Genomic DNA, 11,438 nt, shown 5'->3' on the forward strand with positions numbered 1-11,438 from the left:
TATCATTTCTAGTGTACCACGGACCGTCTCATCAACGTTCCGTACGAATGTACAACATCAAGCTCACAATAGTACAAATACTTATGGTCTACCATTAATGAAGCCCTGTGTAGTGTATAACATGACGCTACCAGCCCATAAAATTCACCTTGGGAAAGTCCCATCCCCCTCATCCAAACCTGTAGTTTAAACTTCATAGGAGTATACTTTGGTAGTTCTGATAACAGTGACCCTGGTGTAAAGTGTACGCACCAAAATAAGGCTCAATGACGCTTACCTTCCTCGTGCTTCTGAAAATTGCACCCTGAAGCCTTTTGATAATTAAAATGGATATGTGTTACCAAATGGCTTAAGCATTGGTTTCCACTCATCCTGCTGGTACCGACAGTCGCACACTTATTGTATTTTGATTAATGTGGATGTTGTACTTCACATCATTGAAACAGTTACTGTGAAGAGGCATAAGGACAATTATTTGTATTATGATCGACCTACGAATTATAGTTAAAATCATCACACACACACATAGTACATACTGCTATAGTGAGCGTAATTTTGCTTAACCTCAGCTTTACCTACGTTTCTAACAATGACATAATTCAAAACGACAATTTAATCATATTACTTGTAGCTAGCGACAGATATTCGACCGCAGGGTGTCAATCTTACCCACCTTTTTACTGACACACACACACAATTGCGTGTATACATCATATTTGATCGCTACGTGTGTACATCGACCATACGTAACCAATTCCCAACTTCTCTCTTATGTCTTGTAGTCGTTTCGTATCCTTCTAGTGCTCACGGGAACGAATGGGACTGTATCCAAAACGGTCACGTTTACCTTGTCTCATCTTCATTATAGCCACACCAATCAGCATCACTGTGAATACACTTAGAACAGAGATAACCCCGGAAACAGAACTCTGACCGTTCGTCGCATCCACGGTTTCTTCCGTTTTATCAATCGCCAAAAGGTTGGCCTTCACCCCAGTTGTCTGCCAAGGACGGTCGGGATGTTTGCTCAGAATGTAGTCATAACGATCTTTCGTAGCACCTGTCTTTTCGTCAAACAAAGGGGTTCCTCCTAAATAGATCCTCGTGGCTGCATCTCCGTATTTATTCAGACCATTAGCAAGGATCCATGCCTCTATCGCCTTTTTCTCTTCCTCCGACATTTCTACTTTATAAAAACAATATTGAATTTAGAAGATAATGAAATTTGTTGTTATGACTACATCTTATCTCTCCCCCACATAAAGCCAGACATGTAGCCTGCTTACGTACTTTGTTTCGACAACGAATCTTGGCCTTTTGCCAGTGACGAGAAATCCGATGATTCCTCCGGCTTGATACACGTGACCTTCAACGTGGAGGTCCACGTCTGCTCAAAGATCTGCACCACAAAGCCAGACGGATCACAGGACGTAAGAGTTGACTCCGAGCACACTCCTTCTGAATTCGTGACTTCGCATCCATCCATGTGAAAGCGGTAATTGGTGCCAGCAACCACCTGCGTCTCCAGCGACGTCACTTCCGTGTAGCACACTCGTTTTTCGCCCACTGAGCTGTCATACCTATCGCCTTTGAGCGCGGTCGTCAGCAGATCTGTCGCGTTTGAAGTTATTTCCGCCGGACTCCAACTGCCTGTCATGCCGATGGTCATGACATCGCTTGCCGCTGCAAAGGCATGAGACGTGAGCAAGAAGGTAAGAGCAGCGAGCATCAGGGTTGAGAGGCTTAGACAGAATCTAGCAACTGACGATATGGCTGCAGAACACTAAATTATAATCCGGGAGAGGCAGCTATAAAATACCGTATGTTAATATTTTTGAGAGGGAAAAATAATAAGCGTATCGTAGTGATCAGAAGCCAGCCAATTGGATTAGAGGAGATTGTGCATAGCTTCCAGATTTGTACGTACGACAACCAGCTGTCAATATACCCAGATCAAATTCCAGCTGGCAAGCCTTAGATTGAATAATAACTTCTTTTTCTTGGATCTACTGTACTTAAAGCAATCTAGGAAGCTTACGACTGTGCTAGTTGAGCAGATTCGCAAAGCATGCACGAGATTTGAAGTCGAAAGCCAAGTTGGCAAGTACAACTTAATTCTGGGTGTGTTGTGGCCAAAGCAGCAATGATAAAGCTTAGCACGATAGACAGTGTATATCATAGTAAGCGGTTAGTTACTTTACACTATAAGTTATAGGAGCTTACCTATATTTACGAACGATATATTAACATTGTTATAAAGGTGATGTAGAATTCTAATCATGTCAAGTTGGATAGTTTGACAGGCTCAATGGTGCCCCCTACTTTCTTGCTCACAAAGACAAGGGTAAGCGAAAGTATGATGAAAAAAATAATAGCTCGATAATCAACCCATGATGGTAACAACCACCACCAATTTTGAGATTTTAAGTACGATAATTGCCGATGCTAATCTGGTGGAGATCTCGATGGCTCAGTGGCAGTCCTAAATTATATGAAAAGACAAGCATTTAATGCATGTCAATCAGCTGGACCACGTACATCTATCAGAGAATGTTGCTAGAAACGATGCAGCATGGATCCGATGCTGATGGCTGACATACGAAGTAGCCCCATTTCCCATTGCCGGCTATCGAAACTATAACGCTCAAGACACTCTCCTGAGACGGTGTGAGAAAGTCTGAAACCTGTCTGGAGTGTCATTTGTGCGTCTCCTCAATTCCTATAAATCGACGCATTATCGATGGAGATATCGCAAATAGTATTTTCTCTAACATTTTTCTAAAAAACTTAAAGTTGCTCTTTGCTAAATATGCTAGAAGAATGCAATGCTACCGTGCCTTTATATAGAGATATATGACTGTCAGAGTCCGAGTCCACAAAATGCACATAGAATAGGAAGCCAAAAACCTGTGTACACATTTTGTAATTAGACATTTTTTACCTGATACTAGAGATGAACGATTCATTTTTTCTTAGAATGAGACTGTACTATTTTCTGATGTGCAGAACTTCGATCGGGATTCAGTAATACTGAAATTTGTATACTGATGAATGAATACTCACAAATACACAAAATGCAATGTATATTTCGCACGATTGTGCTGTAATTCATTCAATACAATTGTACCAACCGTGTAGGGGTTTACACAAGGTGCCTTTACACTCGCCCTGACTAAGATGTGAACCACACTGGGATTTGCGAAACGTAGTTACAGGTACCCTGGTATAAAGGGGTGAGTCACACAAAATGGTGTGAATCGACAAGGGTGTGGGTTAACAAGACGGTGTGATCACACAATGGTGTGAATGCACCTTAAAAAGAAGTCAGTGCGTGGCTGGACAGCCAGTAGTTATGCATTTTAAAAAGGTTTTTACTATACAGATAGGAATACGTATACATTTAGATATAGGCGGCTTTGCCGCAAAAAAAGTCACAAAATACAGTTAGCATTTCAAACGGAAGAGTATATTTGCCTTGGGTTAAATTGTGGTTACATCTTGGAGTAAGCGGATCGCGATTCGCTACACTCGTACTGGTTCTAAGTAGATCGAAGGTCACCGACCTAAATTTAGCTTCCTGTAAACGAAAGAGCTACGGCAGCCCCGCTGCACTCGGTGGCACTTGAAGATAATCTACACCTGAGTCGTCACGACTGACCCGAGTTACAATGACTGGTTGGGTCACAGAATATGGTAATTGTGTGGCTATACCTTAACAAGAAGCGGGATTGGCAGTAGTTATCCATTTAAATCAGGATTTACTATTTAATTAAGAAGGCGTAAGAATTGAGAATTCGGCAGTTCTGCCGCAAATAAAACAAACGAAATACAGTTTGGATTTTGAGCGGAAGAGTGCATTTGCCTTGGCCTTGGGTTAAGGTTCAGCGTTCTCTTGGAGGTAGCGAATTGCGATCTGCTACGCTCATACTGGTTCGAGAATAGAACGTAAGGTCGGTGATCTTAGTAAGTTTCCTTCAGGTAAAGATCTACGGCAGCCCCGCTGCACTTGGTAACACTCGCAGTCTTTCTACGCTTGAGTTGCTGTGAGGGTGGTGCAATTCTTCTATTTGCCTCAGGGCATACAGGACGGGATTGAAAGGCTGATGTCCCTGCTTGGCCTGAGAGCGTGCAACACCTTTTTTCGCAGGGACCTGAAGCGATAAGTGCGCGCCTAGAGGCGTGCTCGAGCTATGCAACAAATGCTCTGCTAGAGAACCTACAGCAAAAAGATGTCGGCGTCGACTGCGTCCATGACGCCACCGTCGACGACGAATGACTCCCCTTAGTCCAGGCCACTCATGGTGAGCGATAAGACTTTGAGGGTAAAGATTGAGATAATCTCCGGCTGAGAAACCGAGATGGCTATGGTATCTGCCATTCTTCAGAACGAGCGACAAAGCGTAACGCCAGCTATCTCTTTGCTCGGGAGTCGAGCGCAAGAATTGGCGCTGACGTGCGACACTACGGCGAAAACGGCGTTTTCCTCCTGGACGAAGCTGAAACTGCAGCTTTTACGAGTGTTCTTGCCACCTAACCAGGCATATCGCGTGTGATCGCGTTTCATTGCCGCCCGGCAGGACAAGAAAGAATTGGTGGATTTTGTCCAAGCGTTGTGCACTCACATTGCTGGAATGGCAACAGTTCCCCTACCAGAGGCGGCCACAATATCCGTCTTTATGGCGGGCATCCGCAGCTGGGTATATTTAAACAACACCATTCCCAAAGACAGGCGTGGCAAGAGTGAAAGTCTTCCGTATGCATCCGTCTACGCGGCGAATGTGGTGTGAATGCCGAGTTCAAATTCAAGTCAGCACGGCTTATTTGGGATGCGAACCTCTTAGCTCGTTGAGCGGGCCTGAACCAATGGATCCCAGCTATGCTGAGAAGGAAGGGGCAGGGTCGAGAAGCCGGGCAGCGTTCGAGCACCTGACGGTGTTTTGGCTCTGGAGTCATCCGTCACCTTCGGATTGGTTGTCTCCTGCGCAAGGATCGTCAAGATTCATCGAACCTATGTTTCACTTCTCACCAGTCTGGTTTGTCGCGGGGAAACGAAAACACATAGTAGGTCGGGGCTCCCTACTACAAAATAATTGAATACTGTTGAGCCTCAAAGAGATAGGGCCCAGACCCGAAGAGCTCCGTGCTCATAGACACGGAATCTGTATGCAAGCCGGGCTTGTTGGTAAAAAAAAGCGACCATGAAGGGCGTTGAAAAGCCATGGGAAATACTTATCCATTCCGGGGCGTCGGGCAATTATGCTTGAAGCTTCACAAATGAAGGAAGTCAGCTATATGCTGAGGCGCTGAAGCGCGGTTGAGTTGACACCGTCACTGTTTGCTTAGCGACGGGGACTTGTGTCACTGTGCCGAGGTTCCCTGTGGACCTCGGTGTAAAGTTCCTTTACTTTGATGGCGTGGAACGCGGTTCAGTCTTAGACTTGGATTCAAGGTATGACCTCATCCTTGGTATGGCATGTTTGAAACATCATAAGCCATGGATCGATTGGAGGTCGAAGACCTTGGGCACCACGTGCCGTCTCCTGGCGAAGCTTTGGTGGGCATGGTCAATCTGCTAGGAAGCAGAAGTGCTATTGACGCGGGCACAGCACCGGGACTGCCAACGTGCTAGAGATCGGGGTATCGGAGTTGTCGAACACAAAAGGTGTATTGGACTGGCGTTTCGAGCGTGGCTTGCGGACTGAACGTAGCCCACTGAGCGCTGCTCAAGTATTGGAGTAGTCGCTGCATACCATGCATGGCATGGTTGGTCAAGAGACGAGGCACCGAGGGCGAGGCTCCCATGATGCACGTGAAGTGTTACGTTTTCACTGAGCACTGCTCAAGTTTCAAAGTAATTGGTGAATGCCAAGAGTGGCATGGTCGGACGAGGTCCGAAGCATCTTGGGCGAGGCTCTAGTGATGACACGCTATACATTGGTCGACGACTGCTGAAATAGCAGCTCTTCGTCGGATGTTGTTAATAACATCAGGACTCCGGTGGAGCAGGAAGCGGGGCAAGCACTGGACGGCTGTTCCCACTGGTCTCGTTGAGACGTAAAACCTCTGTGTAGAGGCAACAGCGACGCCGTATGTAATCTGAAAGGCGACGGGCGTCGACCCTGACCCAGGGTATGCCTACCGTAGACGATAGCGTACAGCAATACACCCACGTCAACGGTATGACGTAGGGGAGACGGTGACGTCTATTGAGCCTATTCTTGTGGTAGATGCTCTTCTTGAGCTGGACAAAATGTCCGTCGAAGAGTTCGGCAGTCAGGGGCTTAGCCGTAGCGGTCACTATACGACAGGACGAGGAGATCAAGTCGTCGTTGCCTCTGGATGAAGCTGTTCTAAAGGCCAACAAGAGGGTGCTGAATGCATGAAGTGGTATTCGATCCTAAAGATCTCTCGAATCTGTACTATCCTTTGGTTAAGAAAATTCCAGATGTCGTCCCGAAAACCAAGCCGTCGGTCCTACCTCCGGACCGAGGTGTGCGTCATGAGATCGATCTGGTTCCCGGCAAGCGGCGTATCGTTCGCGCGTTCAATGAGCTAAACGCTGCCATTATTCCGGCACAGACGCCGATCCCCAAGTAGTTCTTCAAAACAATATGGTTGGTTGTACAAAGTGCAGTGCACTCGACTTGGTCGATGGGTATTACCGATTGCTCATGAGAGCAACTGATATTCGCTGACATCGATGCGTACTCCAAGCAGCATGCTCTGGGAGTGGCTGGTGATGCCTCAAGGGCTGTCAAATGAACCAGCAGCATTTACTCGTCGTCTGACGCGATTGTTCAGGTCTCATCGGGCGTATGCACAAACCCACTTCGACGACATCTTCGTCCACAGTCGTGCGGGACACTGAAGTACAGATGAGGATAAACACATCGTCCATTTGAGAACAGTGCTCGAGGGCCTGCGCACGAATGAGCCGTATGCTAATGCAGCTAGCTGCATCTTCGGCGCGAATCCTTTTCAGGGTGCTTCATTGGGAAGAGTAGCCTTCGAGCGGGTCCCGCAAAATCCAAGGCCATTGTGGACGGACCGATTTCAAGAACCAACAAGACTTGCGCAAGTGGCTTGGCCTCGCCAACTACTTGCACAAGTATAGCGCAAATTATGCAGAAATGGTACGGTCATTGCCATATCTCCTTAAGAAGGATACAAAATGGTGTTGGAGCACCGAGCATCAAGAGGCTTTTGACGGGTCAAAGACAGCTTCCGTCATGCATCAATACTGATAAAGTCCGAATCTTTACAGTCTACACTAAAAGAACGATCGCGTTGTCGGACCCCAATCGTCCTTTTAATGTCGACTGTGAAGATTCGAACTTTATCAGCGGCTGTGCACTGCTGCAAGCAAATGCTGAGGGGCGAGATCGGGCGGCCGCGTTCGAATCTCACCAGCTTAAGGCTGCGAAGAAGAACTCCCTTGTCCATGACATGCTATTACTCGCGATTAAAAAAGGCACCTGTCAAGTTCAGAATGCACCTGCTTGGCTCAAAGCCGTTTGAGATCTACTCAGATCATGTGTCCTTACGCACTGCGACTCAGTCGCCTCACCTCTCGCAGAGGATGGCAAGGTGGCCTTTTTTCTTCGCCAAATATAACTTCAAGGTAAAGTAAAAGCCAGAAAAGCAGATTGCTTTGGCTGATGCGTTGTCACGCAGACCAAATTATGAGCTTGCTGATGTCACGACGGTGATGTCGTCAGTGACATATTCGATCTGCGCCGTGTACGCGGTTGATGTTATGTGCGTAGCGCTGCTACGACTCTCGGTAGCAAGGAGTTTGGAAACTTGAACAAGAAGTTGTGTCGCGACTGCGCGCACGGTTGCACGGATATTTCTTGAATAACAAATTGCTGTATTATAGCACCGACTCGACGAATTTCCTCACGATGAGGATTTGAAGTACGTGTTCTCTATGAGGTTCACGACACCCCTCCCAGTGGTCATCTCGGTCATGAGAGGGCATACAGTTCTGTGAGCTGCCAAATTAACAAGCATTTACGTGCGCATGTGTCAGACGAATCAAAAGGTAAAATCCTCTACGAATGCGTCGGTGCTCCAGGCTAGTTACCGGAACTCATCGGGTTTTGGTAGTCCATTGTTATGGACTTTGGGTTTGGCCTGCTGAAGGACTCGGCGGGCAACCCGGGTGTGGTGATCTTCGTCGTCCGTTTGAGCAAGATGGATCATCTTGCTGCAGTGCCGGACACCATCGATGGTGTGGATACAGCGACGCTGGTTGTGGATCTTGCATTTCGATAACATGGATTCCCAGAGTCAATTGTCTATATCAGAGACCCACAATTCACTGTCGACAATCTTCAAGATGCTAGGCAATGTTAACAGCGGACCATCCGCAGACCGATCGTCAATCTGAGCGCCTGAATCGCGTCGTTGAAGACGTCGTTTGCAGCGTCTGCACTGAGACGCCGAGGCTCCGAAGCGCCATGCTGCCATTCGTAGACTAAGCTCTGAACAATGCAGTGCATGTGTCCACTGGCTTCACGCCAGTTTTCTAGAACGGGCCCGTCTATCCTCGTGTCTCGCTGACGCCGCCATCGCATGGCTCAAGGTTTGGCGAGAAAGGAATAGCGGAGCGGCTAGCTGTGTCAGCTCCCTCACGTTTCGTAGAGAAGTCGATGATTTCCTGTCTGCCAGACTAAGGGACTGATGGCTGAAAGCCAGGATATGCAGACGGAGGATGCAGAGAAAATGTTGAAAGCTTTGAGGTGCTAGACCAGGTTTACTTATATATGAAAAAACTGCACTTTTTGCTGTCTTTAAGATAAAGCTCCATCCACAATCTATCGTACTTTTCAAAATTGTGACCAAGCCGGGCCTTGCATATATGCCAGACCTTCCGAAACGGATGCGCACCCACCCGGTGCTTAATGTTGGATTGCTTAAGCGGTATCAGGATCTGGCGCAAGTGAACGCGGAAGCGTTGACGCCAGGGCGGCGCCCACAGGTGCTCGACCACCCAGAATTTGTACCAGCAACTGGTTTTAAGCACGCACTGCAACGATTTTCATATCCAATGGCGCCAAGCGCTCCACCTTCGCATGAAGTGACGCATTCGTCGGATCGACATCCAGAAGCCGCTGCGACAGAGCGCGATAGCCCTTAAATTGATGCATTTGGAATACAACGCGCTCCAAGCTCTCTAGGTCTTCCGCGCAGCAGTATGAGACCCCAGTATGACACTCATCGGGTTCCGGTCGCGACGGACCTCAAACTAAAGAGTTCGAGGAGCAAGGACGATGATCGAGCAAGTCGTCATCGTCTGCCGCCAACTCTTCTCGACGAGAACAGTGGCGTCCACTCTCACGTGGAACACCTTGTGGGTCGACGTCGCCGACAGCGTCTAACTCAATATCTTTTGAAATGGTGGGTATACCCAAACTCCGAGAGCTCGTGGGAGTTTGAGGTGCCACTCTGAAAAACTACCTGGAGGTCGTGGACGCTTATGACTAAAGGGATCATGACGTACCGCGTCGTACGCCTCGCGCTTCTCGGCAGTAGCCAGGAAGCCGAAGGGTCATGAGCCGAGCTCAAGCTATGGCTCTGAGCTGCTGTGGTCGCACACTTACCCATGTGAGAGTCCACAGATCTCACGGCAGCGTGATGGATCAATCCATACGACGCAGGGCGGCAATCCAAAGGAAGTTGACGACGCACCTTGATTTTGGCAAGTTCAAACCAAAGATGACGTTCCACGCGCACGGCCACGTCCATGTGGCTCCGCTAAAAGCTGGATAGTGAGAAAAAAATCCGGTGCCGCTGTCCCATCGCTGAAGAGCAATTCGTCATCTGCAGCAGTTTCGCTAGGGGCGGGCATCACAGGAATCGTCCGCATCGCGGGTACAGATGCGCCTCTTTTTTTAGCACGAAGACGATCGCGAGACAAATCTAGCGGGATTTATGCGAGCGCTCGCAGAGCTCTTCATTCTACAAGCTCAGCTTGCGTAGTGGTCCGATGCTGCGGGGTTGACATAGCTCTTTGCTTAGAGGAAGCTTACTAAGGTCGTCGACATTACGTTCTATACAAGAGTGTAGCGGATTGCAATCCGCTATCTTTCAAGAGTACCCAAAATCTTAACCCAAGGCAATTGCATTCTTTCGTTCAAAGTAAACATTGCATTTATCTAATTTATTAGCGGTGAAGCCGCTGATATCAAACCTCTATGTTTTCTAATCTATATCAAAAACCAAATTTATGTGCATTACATCTGGGCAGTCCCACCACTTATTTGCTACTTGTCACGGTGTAGCCACGCCATTGTGTGATTCCACCGTCGTGCGTAATCCACACCTTTGTACAATCACACTATCTTGTGTGACCCACCCTGTCATACAAGGGTACATGTAACCCTGTTGCATCGGGGGCCCGACCAAGTAGACCCCCACCGATCCAGTGATTACGTGCTTCGCTTATGTAGTGGGATCTGCCGAGCGAAAGCTGTATTCACGAGGGTCCTAGACCGACCGTAGATGTGCGCGCATAGCCGTTCTGCGGATAGCATTCAACTGTTGTCTCTGTGCCTAATCGAGGTCATTGGTTGTGATACCACTTCCCCGGAAGTCGAGAGGTCGGAAAACGAACGCGGTGTCTGCAGGGTTCATGCTGAAGTGGCATATCACTGTGCGGACGCTCTTGATGATTTGGAGCGCGTCGTGCGCCGGCTGCCTCGCCTTGAGAACTACCACGCTCTGTCGGAGCGACTCCTAGCCGTAGAGCAGTCGAATGCGTCAATGCAAGCAACGGTGGGGCGCCTGGCTCCATTGGAGATGGAGGTTGTTGCACTCCGTGCTCAGAACCAGCTGCTGATTCAGTTTCTAGGTGGCCGAGGGCCCGTGGAATCGCTCTGGCGCCAAAGCTTCCGCGTTCACATGCGCCGGCTCCCGATACGGCTTGAACAAACCCACGTAGAACACCGGGTGAATGTGCATCTTTTTGGGAAGGTTTAACATATACGCTAGTCCCCGATTGGCCACAACGTTAAACGGTCCAATAAACCTGTGGACGAAGCTTTGTCCGGAAGATAGCAGAGAATGCATGTGTAGAAAGGATTTAAGAGTTTAATTTAAACCAGGTCTCCAATTCAGAGCTTTCCACTTTGCCTCTTCCTTTTTAATTCTTTCTGCAGGTCTTGGCTTTCAGCCATTGCATCGCGAACGTGTCGGGGGACACTCAGTCTGGTAGACAAGAAGTCATCATCCTTTTTGCGAATGGTGAGGGGCTGACATCAGTTAGCCGTTCGGCTATTCCTCTCCCAAGAAGCCCTGAGCCATGGAATGGCGCCGTCAGCGGGACGCGAGGGTGAACCAGTCCATTCACGTATCATGGCGTGTAGCCGGTAGACGCATGCACTGCATTGTTCAGCGCAAACTCTATGAGTGGCAACATGGCGCTCCAGCGCCTC

The 11,438-nt window shown here is 48.3% G+C and overlaps 1 protein-coding gene across 1 annotated transcript; it reads right to left on the minus strand.

Annotated features, from left to right (window-relative positions):
- Window positions 1-843: 843 nt before the first annotated feature.
- On the minus strand, window positions 844-1,729 carry PHALS_00779 (Protease inhibitor protein; the record flags this gene model as incomplete). The annotated part of the gene is made up of 3 exons (XM_024730510.1): window positions 844-857; window positions 935-1,183; window positions 1,291-1,729. 3 exons carry the CDS (start codon window positions 1,727-1,729, stop codon window positions 844-846), a joined length of 702 nt encoding a protein of 233 aa, XP_024580780.1.
- Between the last annotated feature and the right edge of the window lie 9,709 nt (window positions 1,730-11,438).

This window comes from Plasmopara halstedii (assembly GCF_900000015.1).
Source record: "Plasmopara halstedii genome assembly, contig: Scaffold_1211, whole genome shotgun sequence".
Classification (NCBI taxonomy): Eukaryota; Oomycota; class Peronosporomycetes; order Peronosporales; family Peronosporaceae; genus Plasmopara; species Plasmopara halstedii.